Genomic DNA, 20,966 nt, shown 5'->3' with positions numbered 1-20,966 from the left:
ATTACTCGGAAAGGAAACAAGTTCACCTGTCTGGGGCTTGAAAGCCGCCGGCCCCACGCCCCTCCTCCCTCCCCACCCCACCCTCCCCAGACCTGTCTGGAATGGCGCGTCGGAGCGGGGCTGGGCGGGGCCTCCCGGCCCACTCGCTTGCTGTCACTTCCAGGTTCGGGGAGCACTTCCGGGTCGTCGGCACAGCTCTGCGGCTCCTGCGGCGGCCGAAGAGGTGGTCGGGAAGTGGGTGCTTCCTGCTGGACTGCTGGCTGCTCCGCTTCAGTCCGCTCCGCGGCGGGAAGCGCCTGCCCCACAGGTACTTGAGCCGGGCCCACGCTCCCTGCGGTCCCGAGAGGTGGGGCTGCGGTTGGTTGGGTCTTGGAGGGCTGCGCGGAGGGCAGGGGCCCAGGGTGGGCCCGTTACCGAGTTCGCTGCCGGGTGGCCCCCGCGGCCGGTACCCGCGAATGAAAAGTGAGGGAGGCAGCGGGAGGCGGTGGCGTCCTCTGCCGGGAGGTTTGTGGTCGTCGGGGCGCCAGCCGAGCGGTCCTGGGGAAGGTCCTCAGCCCAAAGCGGGAATTTTAGTCAGGTGAATGTCTTTACGCATCTTGATTTTGTCAAATATCAGGAGCGCGCATTCCGTGAGTGTCTCATTCCTATGCTGCTTCGCTTATTTGAAGTCTGCCTTGAACTTCCAGCCAGCTCCCTCAGGGTAATGAATTTAAACAGGACCAGGACTACAGAGTTAATTCCGAACGTGGAGCCCTTGTAATTTTCTCAACTGCAGAATGAAGGAGCACGAAATTGATGTGGCGGATACCAGATCTAACAGATTTGAATACTGCATAAGAAATTTTTAAGAATCTAAGATCCTTGAAGCAAGTAACTTTAACATGTATAAATAACTTAGAGCTCCTTTTTAAATTAGCATTTATTGAGGTATAACTGACACATTAGTTTCAGGTTCGTGTTTTCGTTTTCGTCAAATAAATAGGAGAACCGGAATTGCTGGATCATTTGGTAGTTCTATTTTTAATTTTTGAGGAACCTCCATACTGTTTTCCACAGTGTTTGCAGCAGTTTGCATTCCCGCCAACAGTGCACAAGGGTCTCATTTTCTCTACCTTCTCGCCAGCACTTATTTCCCGTCTTGTTAGTAATAGCCATTTTAACAGGTGTGAGGTGATATCTCATTGTGGTTTTAATTTGCATTTTCCTGAGCCTTCGTGGTCTTAAACATCTTTTCATATGTTTGTTGTTGACCTGTATGTGTTCTTTGGGAAAATGTCTGGATCTTTTCTGCCCGTTTTTTAATCGGCGAGTTTGCTGTTGAGTTGTATGAATTCTTTATATATTTTGGATATTAGCTTCTTATTACATACATGATTTGCAGATAGTTTCTCCCATTCCAGTATGTTGCCTTTTTTTTTTTTTTTAAATGAACAATTATGTTTATTTAGTATTACTTTGAACCTCTTTGTTTGGCTGTATGCCTTGTGTTCAGAATTCCAGTTTCACTTGTCCTCTCTAATACTTTTATATTGTGTATGTAGCATATATATAAAAGTCAGTATTTTGAATGATTCAAACCTTCTATGTCTGTTTTACATTGGCTCCCTCTACTATATTGTGTCCCCAGCCTTACAACTACAAATCTGTTCTCTGAATCTACATGCTTTTTTTTCCCCCTTTCTGGTTTTCAATTCCACATGTATCCAGTATCATACGTATTTGTCTTTCTCTCACTTAACTTCATTTAATGATAATGCCCATTATATCGATTCCTGCTATGAATGGCAAGATTTCATTCTTTTTATGGCGGAATAATATTCCATTGTGATATATTCCCCACAGTTTCTTTACCCATTGATGGACACTTAGGTTGCTCCTATAGCTTGAATATTATAATATTGCAGTGAACATATATATTTCTTTTCGAATTAGTGTTTTCATTTTGGGGGGCTAAATACTCAGTAGCGGAATTGCTGTATCATATGGTGGTCGTGTTTTTAATTTTCTGAAGAACATCCACACTGTTTTCCATAGTGGCTTTACCAATTTACATTCCCACCAGTAGTGCACAGGGGTTCTCTTTTCTCCATATCCTCACCAACGCTTGTTATTTCTTGTCTTTTTGATAATAGTCATTCTGACAGATTGTGAGGTCATACCTCATTATGGTTTTGATTTGCATTTCCCTGATGATTAGTGATGTGTGGAGCATCTTTTCATGTGTCTGTTGGCCATCTGTATGTCTTCTTGGAAAAATGTCTATTCATATCTTCTGCCAATTTTTAAATTGAGTTACTTGTTCTTTTGCTCTTGAGTTGTATGAATTATATATTTGGGATATTAATTTCTTAAATGATTTGCAAATTTTTTTTCATTCAGTAGGCTGCCTTTTTGTTTTGTTGGTTTCCTTTGCTGTGCAGAAGCTTTTTAGTATGAGGTAGTCCTACGTTTGTTATTTTTGCTTTTTTTAATTTTGCTTCCAGTGTCAAATTAAAAAAATTATAGCACCAGTGTCAGGGAGCTACTGTAACTGTGTTTTCTCCTAGGAGTTTTATAGTTTCAGGTTTTACATTCAAGTCTTTAATCCGTTTTGAGTTGATTATTGTATATAGTGTGTAAGTTAGTGGTCTGGTTTCATTCTTCTGCATGTGTTTGTGTAGTTATCTCAAGACCATTTATTGAAGATACTGTCCTTCCACCCAATAGATGGTCTTGACTTCATTCATTGAGCATCTGTGCATGGGTTCTTTATACGGGCTATTAGATTCTGTTGATGTGTGTGTGTGTTTTGTGCAAGTACTATACTGTTTTGATTATCATAGCTTTCTGATCTTGTGGGATCAGGGAGAATGATTCCTCCAGCTTTGTTCTTTCTCAAGATTGCTTTGGCTATTGAGGGTTTGGTGGTTCCATACAAATTTTAGGATTGTTCTGTCTCTTTGAAAAATACCGTTAGGATTTTGATAGGGATTGCATTGAATTGTAAATTGCTTTGGGTAATAAGAATATATTATTAATATTAATTCTTCTAACCCATGAGCATGGAATGTCTTTCCATTTATTTTGTCATCTTCAGTTTCTCTTATTAATGTTTTGTAGTTTTCAACATACAGGTATTTTCTCTCCTGGTTAGATTTATTTCTAGGTATTTTGTTCCTTTTGATGCAGTTGCAAATGATTATTTTATTTCTCTGATAGTTTTTGTTATCTTACCTTTTCCTTTCCAGTTTGGATGGCTTTTATTCCTATTTCTTGCCTAATTGCTCTGGAAGGACTTCTAGTACTTTGTCAAATACAGTAATTGGGCAGGAATCTTGTCTCGTGATTTCAGAGGCAAGGCTTTTAGCTTATTGCTGTTGGAACTGTGATGTTAGCTATGGGCTTGTCCTGTGTGGCCTTTATTATGTTGAGGTATGTTCCCTCTAAATCCACTGCATTGAGAGTTACCATAAATGGATGTTGAATTTTGTCAGATGCTTTTTCTGCATGTATCGAGATGGTCATAGGATTTGTATCCTTTATTTTGTTAATATGGTTTATCACATTGGCAGATTTGATGCCATTGAACCATTTCTCTACCCTCAAATAAATCCACCTTGATCATGGTGTATGACCCTTTTAATGTATTGTTGAATTCAGTTTGTTAATATTGAGGATTTTTGCATGTATATTCATCAAGGATATTGGCCTGCAATTTTTTTTTCTTGTGGCATCCTTGTCTGGTTTTGGTTTCAGGGTAATACTGCACTCTTCAAATGCGTTTGGAAGAGTTTTCCTTTTCTATTCTTTTTTAATAATTTATGTATTTATTTGAGAGGGGGAGAGAGCACGTGACTAAGCGCCCAAGTTGGGGGAGGTGCAGAGGGAAAGAATCTTCATTCAAGTAGACTCTCCACTGAGTGGGGAGCCCAATGTAGGGCTCAATCCCATGACCCTCCTCTTCTGTTTTTTGAAAGAGTTTGAGAAGGACTGGTGCTAATTCTTCTTTGAATGTTAGGTAGAATTTATCAGTGAAGCCATCTGATCCTGGACTTGCATTTATTGAGAAGTTTTTGTTTACTGGTTAATCTCCTTATGTGTAATTGATATATTCAGATTCTCTATTTCATCACTGTTCAGTTCTGTGCTTTAAGGAATTAATTTCTTGTAGGTTGCCCAGTTTATTAGAATATAATTGTTCATAGCGGTCTTTTAAGATCCTATTTCTGTGAAGTCAGTTGTAACATGTTTTTCATTTCTGATTTTATTTGACTTTTTTCCAGGTGAATTTTACTAGAGCATTGTCAGTTTTATCTTTCCAAAGAGCCAGCTCTTTTTTTCATTTGGAACTGCTAGTTCTTTTAAATCTCTATTTCACCTCTTTTTTTTTTCTTCCTTCTGCTTATTTTGGGCTTCATTTATTTTGTGTGTGTTTTTAGTATCTTGAGGTGTAAAATTAGGTTGTTCGTGAGACTTTTCTTATTTCTTAAGGTAGACATTTATCAATATGAATTTCCTTCTTACAGCTGCTTTTGATGTAGCCAATAAATTTTTCTTATGTCTCAAGGCATTTTTTAATTTCTCTTTGAATTCTCCTTTGACCCATTGGTTATTTAGTAACGTTGTGTAATCTTCACACATTGTGAATTTTCTGGGTTTCTTTGTATAATTTCCAGTTTTGTGCCATTGTGCTCGTATAAGATGTTTGATATGATTTCAGTCCACCTAAATTCATGTTTTGTGGCCTAAACTGTGATCTATCCTGGAGAGTGTTGCATGTGCACTTGAGAAGAATGTATATTCTGTTGCTTTTGGATGGAAGGTTCTGTGTGTATATATGTTAAGTTCATCTGGTCTGACATGTTCTAAGACTGATGTCTCCTTACTAATTCTCTGTCTGGATGATCTATGCACTGATGTAAATGGAATATTGAAATCTATTATTGTATTGCTATTTATCCCTTTAGGTCAGTTAATATTTTTTTTAATATGTCTAGGTGTTCCTATGCTGAGTGCACCAGTATTTCCCAATATTCTGTTCTGTATTGGATGGACCCCTTCATCATTATGTGACACATATCTTGTCTTATTACAGTCTTTATGTTTAAGTCTGTTTTTTCCGATGTAAGTATAGTTGCATTAGTTTTCTTTTGGTTTCCATTTGCATGGATTATCTTTTTCCATCTCTTCACTTTCCATCTGTATATGTTCTTACATGTAAAGTGAATCTCTTGTAGGCAGCATATAGATGAGCCTGGGTTTTTTTTAATCCATTCAGCCATTCTCTGTCTTTTGATTAGAGAATGTAGTGCATTTACAGCTAAAATAACTATTGATTGGTATGTACTTATAGCCATTTGTTAATCGTTTGCTGGCTGTTTTTGTACTTCTTTTCTTCCTTTCTTCTTCTCTTCCTTTGTGGTTTGATGACTTTAGTGGTATCCTTTATGTTTTGTGTTTTTACTATAGGTTTCTGCTCTGCGATCACCATAGGCTTACATACATATAACAACTTTTGTCTATAATAGTCTCATTTTTTTTTTTTTTTAGATTTTATTTATTTATTTGACAGAGATTACAAGTAGGCAGAGAGGCAGGCAGAGAGAGAGGAGGAAGCAAGCTCCCTGCTAGAGCAGAGAGCCCGATGCGGGGCTCGATCCCAGGACTGTGGGATCATGACCTGAGCCAAAGGCAGAGGCTTAAACCCACTGAGCCACCCAGGCGCCCCTAATAGTCCATTCTTTTTAAGTGTAAGTAACATACAGTGTTAGTTTCAGGCATTACAGCATATTAGTTTGACAGTTTTATACATTACTCAGTCACCACGATAAGTGTAGTCACTGTCACCATACTGATGTTATTACAGTATTGTTGACTATATTCTTTATGCTGTACTTTTCATCTCTGACTTATTTTATAACTGGGAGTTTATACCATTTACTCCCCTTTATCTATTTTGCCCATTCTTGCCACTGGCCTCCCTTCTGGCAACCACTAGTTCTCTGTATTAGAGTCTGTTTTGTTTTGTTTTGTTTTGTTTTAGAATCCTCCTGTAGGTGAAATCATATGGTATTTGTCTTTCTCTGTCTGATTTATTTCACTTCCCATAATACCCTCTGGGTTCATCAGTGTTGTCACAAATGACAAGATAGTCTTTTTTACAGCTGAGTAATATTTGTTTATACTACAGTTCTGTAGGGAGTTTTGAGTATGATTGATACACACAATGTTACATTAGTTTCAGGTGTACAGCTAGTGATTAGGCAAGTTGATACACCTTATGTTCACAAGGGTAGCTACCATCTATCCTGTTACATTGCTTTTCAATATCATTGACTATATTCCTTATGCTGTACCTTTTATTCTCATGACTTACTCATTCTATAACTAGAAGCCTGTATCTCCCTCTCCCCTTCACCCATTTTATCCAACTCCTCACCCCTCTTCCCTCTGCCAACCATCAGTCTCTGCTTACCCATCTGAGTTTGTTTTTTGTTTATCCATTTGTTAGGTTGTGTGTGCGTGGGTGTTTTTTAAAAATCTTTTGTTTCCACTTGTGAGTAGAATCATATGGTATTTATCTTTCTCAGTCTGAATTATTTCTCTTATTATAAGACACTCTACCTCCATCCATGTTGTCTTAAATGGCACGATGCCATCCTTTTTTATGTCTGAGTACTAGTCCATTGTGTGTATATATACCACATTTTCCTTATCTGTTTTTCTCTAGATGGACACCTGGGTTCCATATCTTGGCGATTGTAAATAATGCAGCAACAAACATAGGGGTGCATATATTTTTTCAAATCAGTGTTTTTAATTTTGGGGGTTAATCCCTACTACTGAAATTACTGGATTATATGGTATTTATGTTTTCTTTTTTTTTTTTTTTTTTTGAGACCCCCCCATATTGTTTTCCACAGTAGCTGCCCCAGTTTTCATTCCTGCCAATGGTACAAGAGCGTTCCCTTTTCTCCACATCCTCTCCAACATTTGACATTTCTTGTTTTTGATACTAGCCACTCTCATAGAATGAGTGAAGTGAGATCTCATGGTTTTGATTTGCCTTTCCCTGACGATTAGTGATGTTGAGTATCTTTTCATGTGTCTATTGGCCACTTACTTGTATGTCTTCTTTGGAAAGAGGTCTATTCAGGTTTGCCTAATTTTTAACCAGATTACTTGATGATTTGGTGTTGAGTTATAGAAGTTCTTCATATATTTTGGATATTAACCCCTTATCAGATATATCCTTTGCAGAAATCCTCTCCCCCGACCTCACAAGGTTGCCTTTGGTTTTATTGATGGTTTCCTCTGTTGTGTAAAAGCTCTTTATTTTGGTGTAGTCCAGTAGTTTAGTTCTTGCTTTTGTTCCCTATGCCTGAGGAGACCTATGCATAAATAAGCTGGTAAGGGTAATGTCCAAGAGATTACTGCCTATGTTTTTCTTCCAGGAGTTTTATGATTTCAGGCCTCCCATTTAGGTCTTTAATCCATTTTCTGTTTATTTTGTGTATGGTGTAAGAAAATGGTCCAGCACCATTTATTGAAGATTTACTCTTTTGCCTGTTGTATATTCTTGCCTCTTTTGTGATAAGTTACTGGACTGTAAAAATATGGGTTTATTTCTGGGCTCTGTATTCTGTTCCATTCACATGTCCTTTTTTATGCCAATACCATAATGTTTTAATTACTTTAACTTTGTAGTATAGACTGAAATCAGGAAGCATGTTGCCTCCAGCTTTGTTCTTTGTCGGGATTGCTTTAGCTATGTGGGTTTGTGTTCTGTATAAATTTTAGGATTGTTTGTTGTAGTTCTGTGGAAAATGAGAGTGGAATTTTGATATGGATTGCATTGAACATGTAGATTGCTTTGGGTAATATGGGCATTTTAACAGCATTCTTCTAGCTCATGAGCATGGAATATCTTTCCATTTATTTTTGTTGTCTTCAATTTCTTTCTTCAGTATTTTATAGTTTTTGGTGTACACGGCTTTCACCTTGCTTAAATTTATTTTTAGGTATTTTATTCATTTTGATGCAATTGTAAATGGGATTGTTTTAATTTCTGATAGTTCATTGCTGACTTAGAGCTATGGTCTAAATAACTCTTAGACTGTTGCCAAAAGAGTATGACACAAGATTTGGTACTCCTACTTTGTCAGGTGTATATCTCCATTGGGACCTCTCCTTGTGCTTTTTAACTCTCCCCCACCCACCCACCCACATACTCAGTTTTTTGCCCTCATTAATTTACTGAACAGATACTTATTTGGCTTCTGTTATGAGTCAGTTACAGGTACTTGCTTTACTTAAGTGAACAAAACAGACAAAAGTCCCTGTTGGAGGATGTAGAAAGTAATTACATAATGTAATTATTGGTATTTTAAGTACGGCCATCAGTGTAAGCCTCATTAAGTACATATTATACTTGAAGGAATTACAAGAACCAAGTGGATGTGGATGCCTGGAGGAAAAGTATCCAGGTAGAAAGAGCCGCCTTTGCAAAGGCTTACATAGGGAGGTACATGTCTTGTCATGTTCTAAGAATAACATGGAAGACAGTGTGTCTGTAGAAAGGTGAGAGCAAGGGAGAGATCTTAGGTAGCCACATTTTTGTAAGGATTGAGTAAAATGGAAGCCATGGGAGTTTTGGAGCTGAAAAGAGATATGGGCTGCTAGATTGGGATTAAAGTGTAGGGACAGCAGGGAAGCAGGGCAGCCTAGTAGGAAGCTGTTTCAGTAATCCAATTGCAGATGACCATAGCACAGACCAGGGTGATAACAGTGGAAATGGTGAGAAATGGATGGATTTTGAATGCATTTTGAAGATAGTTTACAGGATTTTCTAGGGATTGGATGTAAAGGTGAGATGAGGGGAGTAGGGGAAGATTTCAAAGGTTTTTGCATAAGCCCATCGAAGTATGGAGTTACCTCACCTAAAATAGGAAAGACAAAAAGTAAAGATGTTGAGTAGGCAGTTGGATCCAGGAGTTCAAGGGCAAGGTATAGGAAAAGGATGAATCTGTGAGCTTAAGAGAACAACCCAGAAAGCGTCATGCCCCAGAAGCTTAGCCAAGATCCTTTATCAAAGAGGAAGGGGTAATTAGCTGTGTCAAATGATTAAGTCTGGAGAGGAGTGAGAATTTTGTGTTAGCTTTACTAGTGCCATTGGTGACCTTCACCATCTGTTTATTTTGAATGTTGGAGGCAAAAGCCTATAAGGAGTGAGTCTATGATGAGTGAGTAGAAGAGAAAATGCGAGAAAAGGAATGAGAAGGCACTGAGTACAGACAACTCTTAGGAGCAATGCCGCACAGAGAAATGTAGTGCAGCTAGTGTGGAAAGGGAGTTGAGACTTTATTTATTTATTTATTTAGGAAGATGGGATAAGTAGCCACCTGTTTGCTGCTGGCAATAATCCATAAAGATGGGAAATTTGACGGTAAGGGAGAGGAGGACTAATTATATTGTTGGAACGATATTCTTGAGTGTACTAGAGAGAATAGGCTTGATGCAGAGATAGAAAGATTGTATTTGCATAGCAGCATGGATAGTTTGGCTATAGTGACTGGCAGGCAGGCAGAGTATGTGGTTACAGATACTGGTAGATGGTTTGATGCCATTTTGAGAGTCTGGAAGTTTTCATTGCTTCATTTTCTTCAGTAAAGTAGAAAACTTTGTATTATACTTAGACAAATTTATAATATTTGATAGTAGTTTTAGACATAGCACCAAGTGACTTACTAACAAATACTTACTGAATACATACTCTCTACTAGGCATTGTTCTAGATGGTAAATATATAACTGAACAAAGTCCCCATCCTTATGGAACATCTCTTTTAGTGAATGGAAACAATAAGCATATATATGTCAGCTTCAGTGAATGGTATGAATGAAAATAAAGTAGTATAAGGGGTAAGAGAGGTAGTTCCTTTTTATAGGTTGGCCACAGAAGTTTTTTCTGATGAAGTGACATTTGAGCAGAGGTCTGAATTAAATCAGGGAGTGAACCATGAAGGGATCTGGTAAGAACATTTGAACCAAAAAGGACAGACAGTGCAAAGACCCTAGTGCAAGACTATCTTGCCATACTGAAAACCAGCAAGGGACCATCAGTATGATTGCAGCAGAGGGAATGAAGGAATAAGTGGCAGAAGGTTAGTTCATTGAGGTAATGGAGGACCACAATCGTGTTTTTTACTCTGAAACAGGATGCTGCTATTGGAGGTTTTGAATAAAGGGGGATTGGGGTAATTTGTTTTGATTTATGTTTGAAAAGGCTCAGTGTGGCAGCTGTAGGGGCAGGGGTTTTACTGGCCATGGTAGAAACCCGGAGACCTCTTACGGGGCTATCATAGTAATCTTGCTGGTAGATGATGGGGACTTGATGGTGTAGTACTGGAGATGGTAAAGGTTGTCAGCTTCTGGCTATACTTAGAAGAGCTGGAAAGATTGACAGATTAGATGGAGAGTGAGAGAGAAGCTAATGTCAAGTGAGAGAGAAGCTAATGTCGAATGTAAAATTGGGGGTGGGGGGACTAGATTTACTGTTTACTAAAGTGGGTGAGGTGAGGGTAGAAAGGGTTTGGAGGGACAGTACCAGGAATTCAGTTTTTGATACATTTCATTTGAGCTTCCTAATTGGTATTTCCATTCATTGGCAAGGAGGCAGCTTTATATAGGGCAACAAGGGGAGAAGGACTGGAGATAGACATTTGGGAGTCATCAGCAGATAGCCTAATACTAAGGGAGTTAAAGCATCTAGAGAAGACCTAAGAAGCCTTAGGGCACTCAAGTAGAAGTCAGGTACCTGCAGAGGGATGGGCCAAAGAAAACAAATACAGTAGTATCCAGTGAGTTAGGAGGAGAGAATGAAGTGTGGGGCCCCAAAAGCCAAAGAAAAGGTTTCAAGAAAGCAGAAATGATCTCATATCAAGTGTTCACAGGTATATAATGTGAAGACTGATAACCAGTCATTATTTTTGCTGAGTTTTGCCTGATAACTCCCTGTATATGTCTCCTGTCCATCTCTAAGCTGAAAGTGCCACGAGGTCAGGGATCTTGTGTATGACTTGTAGCTCAGTATTTGTTGAATCTCTACTACTGTCCCACTATTCAAGCCCTCATCTTCCAGTACATTCACCCTGGCATCCCTCCCATTGGAACAAATACATTCATGCCATCTTCTTCATACTTAGACCTTAATACTGTGGGACAACTTACAGTTCTCTCTACAGACTGTACCATTTTCATACCTTTCAGCCTATGATGATCTGCTTTTGCTTGGCTAAAGTCTAGCTTAAAGAATCAGGAAGCTTTTGTTAACAAGTTCACTCAGTCCACATACACTATGTACGTCTATCATGGTGCTTATTCTCTACTGAGTTAATTGCTGTTTTGTATATCTGTTACCCTCTGTAGAGTATAAGGTTTTTAGAGTCCAGGAGCATATTCTATCCATCTTCCTCCTGCCTAGCACAGTGCTATCTTCTTGGTAGGCACTCTATAAATACCAAATGTTAATTAAGAATAAAGAAAATGAAGTGGAGGGCATTCACGTGTGAGCCAAACATTGTCTGCATCACTGACTGATGGTAAGGAGAAAGGAATAGTAGTACACAATAAATTGATTCTAGATTAGGTCAAAAGGCAGACTTTTAAAAGAAATGGTAAGGATGTACCTTTTAATAAATATATCTATGCTTTGTATAAAGGAGTATAAATCCCCATGTCAAAGTAACAAAAAAAAAGAAAAATAATTTTTAATCTTCTTTGTGTTAATTATATAACAGTTTGCAATTATTACAAGTTATAATAGCATATATTAGGATGTATGAAGTAGACTATATTCCATTCATGGTTTATAATGTTTAATATTTTCATATTAAATTTTTAGGACATCAATGCAAGCCTGAATAAGAAAAACCAACTTCTTTCTCCTAAGCCATGGCATATCAATTATACAGAAATACAACTTTGGGAAACAGTCTCCAAGAGAGCCTTGATGAGCTCATACAGGTGGGAGACTAAAAACCAACTTTTACTTAGATGAGTCTATAATAAGTTTTGTTAGAGCCCTTCTTGCAGGCAAAGTAATGAGGTTAAGTACCTTGGAATCTTTGACCCAGCAAGTCAGTAATTATCCCATCCTGACTACAAGGCAGAAAATATAATGAAGATCAAATGACATAGTTTAACATGCCCAAATTTTCAAGGATTTTTGTTAAACATAAAAATTGAGATTATTGGTTTTCTCTTACTTATAAAGCATAGTCTCTGTAGCTTTAAGATAATTTTGGACTATTTGATAGTCTTTGAGATTTAAATTTGAATTTATATTTCAGTTTTAGGAGAAGTAAACTTTTAAAATAAACTCATCTAAGAACATAATAAGTATTTCCATTTGTTTTCATAGATTTTATGAGCTTTGATGAGATTGGGTTTTTAAAAAAATAGATTACTGGGCCTGCTTTTTTTTTTTTAAAGAAACTGCATTCCTTCAGTCGCTGAAATGCCTCTTTCCAAACACTGTAAAAGAGTGATAAGAGTCTTGTCCTGGGAGTGCAACATCACTGCATGTCTTCTTCAAATTATGTTTGTGTTAAGATAGTGCAAGAAAATTTCTTCAGGCTTTTACTCCTTAATTGTCAGTATGTTAAAGAATAAGGGAGTCTAGATTAAGAGGCTCTGGTTAACCTCAGTTAAATTTTAGATGATAATTCATACATATTTTGTCTTTAATGTCCTTCCCTAAAAGGATTTATGACCTTTACTTTTTCTCAGTCTCAACAGATCACCCCCCAACTTGCCCTTCAAGTTCTACTTCAGTTTGATAAAGCTATAAATTCAGCATTGGCGCAGAGGGTCAGGAACAGAGTCAATTTCAGGGTAAGGATATTTTATTAAATCTAAAAGCTTGCACTGGTGGTTAACAACAGTGCTTTTAAGGACCCCTTCATATTTAGGAATCATAAAAGGAAGCGACGGTTTAATTATACTTTACTTTTAAGTGACCTCCATACTAAGTTTGCCCACTTAATGTGAGACAGTTGTTTTTAGATTTTTATTCCATTGTTTCACAAATAAGCTTATGTATGTTTGGCTGCCTTCCCTGAAGAGTTACTGAGATTTCAAGAGCCTGAACCATTACCTGCAGGATTGAAGGTAAGTGACAAAGTACTCCCTAAAGCTCACTTCTGTTTTTCAAACTCTGATCTTCACCCATTCCATGGAAGTGCGTTCATGTTGCCTCCCACCGACTCTTATGAAGACCTAAACTAGTAGATCATGGTCTTTTCTGGTAGCTTGATCTCATTTGAACAGTAATCCCAAACTGAACAAAATTGTCTTTCTCAACTTGATGGTAAAGTCAAACTAAAAGCCCACTGAAAGTATCATGGTGAAAGAAGTAATTTTACCACATTGATACGGATATTGGTGGAGTCAGATATGTATCAGTGTACAATGATATTTAGTTATATGTAATATTTATGCTTATGATGTTTTAAGGGATACCATACAGTAGAAATTAAAAGGTTACACTATATGAAAAGAACATAGAGGTTAATTCGCTTTTAAGAGAACCAGAGCATTTGGGGGTTTTCTTAAAGTTTTGAGCTAAAAACTTATTCAGCAAACACTTCAGTGCCTGTTACATACCAGGCATTGTTGTGGATATTGGGTTGGCAGAGAACAAATTTAGTGAAGGGATAAAGCATGCATGTTATGGAATGTTTCGAATGCTTAAAAGTTATCTGGAGTAAAATATATCTTTATAAAATTTTATAAATATGTTCTTGAATTTTTAACAGTAATGATTTTGGCAAAAGTAGGTTGCTGTTTTATACAACCATGTGTACAAATCTGCCAAGATGCTTTAATTTGAAATCAATCCATGTCGATACCTGATAGTTTTCTAATTGTATTATTGTCACTCTTCAGTTCCTTTTAGCTAAATTTCTGTTGCATAATGTTTGGTAAGTGTGTGTATTTTTAAAAAATTAGCTTTGAGATCTGACTTTACCACTCTTGTTTTTTCTTTTCCTACTTTTCTAAGCTCAGGCTTTCATTACCTACCTCTCCCATTATGGCAGACTTGATCAATTTTATGTCCAGAAAGTTTGCAAATAATGTGTTTTGCTTGGTGGGACATATGACAAAGGTAGAAGAGATCACACATTGGTCATTTCTAATTTTCAAAGGCATTTGGCTAGATCACATTGAAATCCATATTGTAGTGAATTTTACTGACCCCGAGGGCTCGTTGAAACAATACTCTTAGATAACGTGGTAAATTTTTTTGTTTGTTTGTTTTAAATCCTCAAAAGAATTTCATATAACTGAGATCATTTTGTAGAATGTTACAGGGGGAAAAATCTCCTTGAGTATGAGAATTAAGATTTTAATAATTTCTAATTTTTAGGAAGAACATTTCTTTTAAAAGAGTCAACGTATGCTTTTGATAGAATGTATGCTGGCAGGTGAGAGTTGTAATTAATGTTAAATACTAAACTTCTGATAGTAAACATTAAAAGATTTAATGGTCAAGAAAAATCACCCTCTAAATTCCCTGTCTGTTCCATTTTCTACAATAAACAAGATATCTTAACTGTAAGAATGTTGCCCAGTTGTAGATTAATGTTTAAAAAAGAAACCTGTATTTATTAAAGGTGCATTCAAGATACTGTTTGCCAGATCAGTTACTGTGGAAATCAGTTACTTGACCAAAGCCCAATATCAGAATTATTTTTTAATATTTATCCCTCTTTCTCTGCCTCAACCCTCACTTGTTGTAGTGCATTCACTCTCACACACACAAAAAAACACACAACTTAAAATATATCATCTTGTGTTCACATTTTATTAAGCTTTTGTTGGCTCAAAAGCATTTAATATAGCAATAAAATAAGTGAAACATTTATATAACAATTTCAATATATATTTGAAAGTGAATCGTCACACACTAGGCATAAGGCCCAGTGACATGGCCTTGTTCAGATAATTGGCATAGCTGTCCCTAATTAGGTATGACAGTAACATTACACACAAGTTCAGGGAGGCTAGAAATGAACATTAAAATTGGCATTTGGCTGTGTAGTCTTCCAAAGACTCAGACTATAGCTAAGGAGATCTACTTTTTTTTATAATCCTTTGTTAACCTAATAAGACATAATAGTATGTCTTACGTGGTTTTCCATGCATTAATCTTACCACTCCACTGAAACTCTTCTTGCCATGCCATTGCTAAACCTCATGCATAATTTGTGATATTATTGATTAGTCCTGGCTTCCATTCTCTGACTCCTCTCTTTCTCAGACCCTTTGTAGTTTAATTATTGGTATTCCTTACGTTTAGCTAGGGCTCCACATAGTCCCTGAATGAATGCTTCCAACCCTGTGGCTCTAAAGTCAATGGGCTTATGCGCCCAGGCTTTCTTCTACACACCAGCTGCTTATTGCACATGGTGGTTTAGAGTGCACTGTTACTGGAGCCAGAATCTTGAGGGGTAACAAATTTTGTCTCCCCACCATGGCAAATTGGTTGAGAAATTTTTATTTTTATTTATTTATTTTTTAAGATTTTACTTCTTTAGAGAGGGTGGGAGAGGAGCAGAGGGACAGGGATAAGCAGACTCTGTGCTGAACGCAGAGCCCAACAAGGGACTCAGTTTCATGACCCTGAGATCATAACCTGAGCAGAAATCAAGAGTCAGATGCTCAACCAGCTGGGCCACCCATGTGCCACTCTCTCCACTTCTGTTGACCTCTTTGCTGCTGTAACAAAGCCACTCTCACCTCTCGCATTCAGGCATCTGCTGCCTCAGCCTCCAGTCCACTCTGCCTCCAATCAGCTCTTCCTGTTATCAGGAGAAATGCAAATCTGATGATACTACTTTGTTCAAAATCTTCATTGACCTAAGACCTTTAGGACAGAGCAAAAGCTTTCCAAGGTTCTCCAGGATCTTCAGAACCCTTGGGACTTCCTGACACATTTAGTTTTCTGGAACTTACTGTTCCCTTTATATATGTGTTTTCCTTTCCATTGTCCCACCTCTCCCTGGACTTTTACTCATTTTTTAAAACTTAAACTTCAATTTATGGGAGAAGCCTTCTGTGCCCCATGTGTTCCATACCCTTGGGTGCCCCTAGCTTATTATTCTTTCATGATACTGCTATACTATATATTTTCTTACTTTAATACGCTACCCGAAGCTTGTTGATGACAGGAATCATATTTGTATGCTCAGGGCCTAGCACAGTCCAACAAATAGTACTTACTCATGTTTTTAAAATTTCATTAAGTCATTCATAGCCTTTATAGTTTCCCTGATCCTTCTCACTTGATAGAACACTAGATACACTGTAGTTTTTACTATTATGGGTACCACTGCAGAGAATGTTTTTCTGAATTGAAGGTTTGGGGCATATAAATCTCTGACCAATACTACATTTCCTTTGTGAAGATTCCATGTGTAGGTATGTCTCAAGTTTTTATTACATTCAGTTGGTGTCTGTCTGTGCACTTTCACCCCATTCTTCAAAAATTTCCTTTTAATGTTTAAGCACATATTCCTGCTCCTAAAAAAAAAAAAAAAATCATTTGCACAGGACAGTAATGTTGTCGTTTTGGGGGCTGATAAAGTAATTCATCTGAGTGAAGCACAGGTTGAAAACTGAATGTTTCTGGATAGTCCCTGCTTCTGCACAAGTTTGGAGTTAACACATACAATAAAAAGCAGTAGACCTTGAACAACAGGGGTTTGAACTGCATGGATCCACTTAGATACAGATTTTCTCAATAAATACAGTACTGTAAAGGTATTTTCTTATCTTTCTTTTCTGTAGCTTTACTGTAAAAATACAGGATATAATGCACGGTATGTTATTGGTAAGGCTTCTGGTCAACAGTCATTAAATTTGGGTGGAATCTAAAGTGGTGTGTGAATTTTCTACTGCAAGAGCGGTGAACTTTTGTCATGTTGCCACAAGAGGGCAGTAGAAGTACAAATTTAAATTTCCTTTCAACTTTTCCCTCTTTCAGGTAAGTTGCAGACTCTAACAGTGCTGAAAATAGTCCGCTAACTACAGTATATAACTCTTAGTAAAGTTACATAGGGTGGTTTTTTTTAAATTATTGGGTGACGATCTTAAGGTAAACATTAAATTGCCCTGCTGTTTTAAGAATTAGGTACTTGGTAGCTGAGTTCTCAAATTGCTTTGGGGGGAAAAAATGACTTCATGGTATGTCTAAATGTTTTGTTTTAAAGGGCTCTCTAAATACATACAGATTCTGCGATAACGTGTGGACTTTTGTATTGAATGATGTTGAATTCAGAGAGGTGACAGAACTTATTAAAGTGGATAAAGTGAAAATTGTAGCCTGTGATGGTAAAAGTAAGTGTTTACCTAATTACTGTGAAAGCAAAGCTGCTTGAAATCTTGTTCTTGTGAGTCTTTAGAAAATCTTTGCCTGAGATTATGGGGGGAAATGGCTTCCATCCCAGCTAGATTCTGAATTCCTGATCTCAATTCTCAAACAGTCCTCTCAATGACTTTAGGTGTGAACATTTCATAGGACATGTGGACTGCCTCCACACGTTAAATTTCTGTGAGTTAAAAGTAAGCAGGGTAAGGGATTTTTTTCCCCCCATGTTAGTTGCAAATTTGAAGTGTTTAATTTTTGAAATTTATCCTAGTTTCTGTGTTGCTGGATGCCTATACATGTTATATTTTTAAAGTAATAATTTAAAGATTTTAAAATAACTGTAAGAACCTTATCAGGTATAATTGTAAATTACCATTCCTGATCTATCTGTGCAGATAGATTTTCTGTGGCAGATCCAGGACCTTGTTTAAGTCAAATGTTTCAAAACCTATACATCTTTCTCTTCCATGATTAGCTATTTCTCTTTTGCTAGTTATATTTTAAATATATTTTTACTTTATGATCTGAACCATTTATGTCTAAACAGCTGTTCTGAAATACAGAAGACTATAACTCTCTAAGAAGGGGAGTTTTGAAAAGCAAAAGAAACTGTACAAATACCTTAAATTTCTCGGGTTTTGTTTTATGTATTTTGGGTTTCAAAAGAAATAAGCTAACCAATGAAAAACTGTAAAGAAGATAGAAAAGCATAATTTGCAACACCATCTGTAGATAACATCACTTAATACTTAACTTTCTAGTCTTATGTGTATGTTTTTACAGTAATATACATCCACATGTATACACATTTGCCAATACATCATTTTTCAGGGCTGCATAAAATTATACCCCTCCCCCCACTTTTTCCCCAAAGAAATAGTCTCTTTTGGGTATCAGAAAGTGTCCAAAACTTAGCAACATTTCAATGACTTGCACTTTTCAGGTTAGCTAGGAGTAATCATTCTTAAATCAACTTTAAGCAAAGAGGACTTTTTAATATAGTTATCGAATACTTTGCTATAATGACAGAAAATATGTAACTTTATAGTTTTGGATTACAAGATGTTAACATTTCTGCATGTCAAACAATGTGTACTTGTTTTGTATTAAGTTTTTACCAGACTCTGGAATTTGGGCATTAATTTATAACTTCTGTATCTCTGTCAGAAGACCAGCAGTAGTCAGTAAAACTTGTACCTACAGAAAGTGTTCTCTGTCTGTACTTCCCAGTAGCCACATATGGCTCCTAAGCATTTGAAATGTGCTAGGGCAACTAAGAAATATTAATGTTTTATTAACTAATAGCCACACATTCTAGGCAGTGGCTACCATGTTGAACATTACAGATACTCTTGCCTACAGATGCAAGATGAGCTGTTTTTTAAAAATTCAGTAGATGAAAAGTAGCAAATCAGCCTTACCTATTGCCATAGCTTCTGAGAAGTTTGCCCCACTTCCAGTACATGGTATTAACTGATCTCTGCTGAGTGTTCAGGAAGAGCTTCAGTTGTGTTCCACGTGTGCTGTCAGCAGAAAAAAAATACAATCTTAGAATGTTTTCTTTCCTAAAGTAAAATATAAAAAGTTTGGCATCTAAAAGTAGAAGTTCAAGTAACAGAGAAACTACCATTCCTTAGTGACCAAATAAATGAGTGCTACTATGAAGTAAGCCCATTTTTTCTAAAAGTCAGTTTTCTGACATAGGAAGAGTGATAGTGGCTGGAATTTTGGTATATGCCTCACCAGGAATTAAAATACAATTTTCTTCTGAAAATTGGTTTAAATTTTGGTTTAAAATTTGAGGACAGTAGAGGACCTGATAGAAGAAATGGTCATGTAATAGCCCTAGGAACCAAACCAGTATAACTTATATAATGAACCAAGTAATACAATTTGGTTTTTCAGTAACATAACTATGGAGAATTAAGAATTATCCTCTTACCTATGCCTTAAATAACTTTCAAGTTCTCAGGGCAGTTCTTTGATCAGCTTCCCTCAGGTTTACCTTCTCTACTTCCCCAGCCCTCACACCACCATTAGTTCTTTTTTTTAAGAGATTATCAAAGTATTTAAATTTTAAATTGCTCCTTGAATTTAATCTTTCTCTCCTGTTTCCTAGATACTGGCTCCAATACTACAGAATGAATAGAAAAAAAAATGGCTTTTTTATGCCATCTTCTGTTGTTATTCATCACTTTTTGAAGAGAAGCATAGAAGAGACTTTTTTTATTTATTCTAGCATTGCGGAAATGACTACACTGTGCTATATATACTACCAGAATTCCAATAGGAAGAAGCTTATAACTATAGCCTCTTACATTACTTTTTCAGCATGAAGAAACAGAAGTTTTTTTTAACAACAAACATTGTTGCCTTCCTAAGAACATTCTTGAATAAATTCATTTTAAAACTCACTGTGAGTAATAAGTGGTACAGCTATTAAGCTAGCAATATGAGGATATTAGATAAGCATTTGCACCATCTGCCTTACAAAGGAAATTAGGAAATGCATTCTCTTCACTGAAGGGAAGTGAGTTTCATCAGTAGGGCAAAACCAAATTCTGGATTGGGATAGGTCTTTTTTAAAAATATAAAACCGAAGTACAATTCAATTAGGAAAAGTTAGACAATCTTTACACAGCTTCCATAACCAAAACAAAACTAAAAAAAACCTAGCAACATGAAATAGTCTCTACATGACATGTAAATAATTTGTTAAGCTGGCCATATTGGTCATATTTCATACATTTTAAAATTATCTACATCTTAACAGTTACTAGACTTCTAATAAAAAGTCCTACCAAATATATGCCATATCTTTGTGTACTCAAAAGAAGTTTCTTTGTTTGTCAGTCTAAGTATATATAATGAAGAATGTGGCTTTTCTAAAGTATCAGAGGAAGAATATTGGGCACTGGGTAGGTTAAGTAACTGAAATTTAGCAGCTGATGATAGATGAGTCAAGACCAACCACTTTTAATAAGGATCTGACACTGTTTATCGTTTAGTGAGAGTAGGCTCTCAAGGGTCCCATCCAGTGGTCACCTGCAATCAGTGTGATTACCTTTTTCTCTCTCTCTGAAAGTTAATGCTGCCGCGAGATAATAGAGTTGGTGGTAATCTTCAGGAAAACAGCTTTTTACAAACCTATTAAAATGTTCAATAGCTTTTTGTATTACACATAGTCCCCCTTTTTTCATTTGTAGAAGCACATTGTATAACAAGTGTCATTTTTTAAGCAACCACTACTCAAGTGTGATCACTTTTCGCTTTAGCACCACAGACTTTGTAAGATAATAACAAGCATAACTGACTATTACAAGTGAGACTAAGTGCTATATGTGTGACCTAGCTTTTCCTGGATGAGTGTCACAACAACCCAGAAGAACTTTGTTCCCCTTTTACAAATTAAGAAACCAACTCAACCTCTCTGTACCACCAAAGGGTACATAATTAGGACTTTCCTCAATTGCAACTAATCACAACCAAAGCTTTTTTACTTTGGAGGTTCAACATAATGCTTAAGGGATAGGTGTGTTGATAATAAACAGTAGTGG

At 36.9% G+C, this 20,966-nt stretch overlaps 1 protein-coding gene across 3 annotated transcripts; it reads left to right on the top strand.

Annotated features, from left to right (window-relative positions):
* The first annotated feature begins 163 nt into the window (after positions 1 to 163).
* GTF2A2 (general transcription factor IIA subunit 2) lies at positions 164 to 19,823 on the top strand. 3 transcript variants are annotated; one of them, XM_059180664.1, is made up of 5 exons: positions 164 to 307; positions 11,881 to 12,002; positions 12,768 to 12,872; positions 17,252 to 17,378; positions 19,529 to 19,823. In XM_059180664.1, exons 2-5 carry the CDS (start codon positions 11,931 to 11,933, stop codon positions 19,552 to 19,554), a joined length of 330 nt encoding a protein of 109 aa, XP_059036647.1. In that variant the 5' UTR covers positions 164 to 307; positions 11,881 to 11,930; the 3' UTR covers positions 19,555 to 19,823. The 3 variants fall into 3 exon arrangements, with proteins under 3 accessions (XP_059036647.1, XP_059036650.1, XP_059036648.1); XM_059180667.1 differs by lacking the exon at positions 164 to 307 and adding an exon at positions 438 to 577; XM_059180665.1 differs by lacking the exon at positions 164 to 307 and adding an exon at positions 710 to 866.
* The last annotated feature ends 1,143 nt before the right edge of the window (positions 19,824 to 20,966 follow it).

This window comes from Mustela lutreola, chromosome 7 (genome assembly GCF_030435805.1).
Source record: "Mustela lutreola isolate mMusLut2 chromosome 7, mMusLut2.pri, whole genome shotgun sequence".
NCBI classification, from domain to species: domain Eukaryota; kingdom Metazoa; phylum Chordata; class Mammalia; order Carnivora; family Mustelidae; genus Mustela; species Mustela lutreola.
Note: the sequence above shows the minus strand (reverse complement) of the source record. Positions and strands in the feature narration are given on the sequence as shown.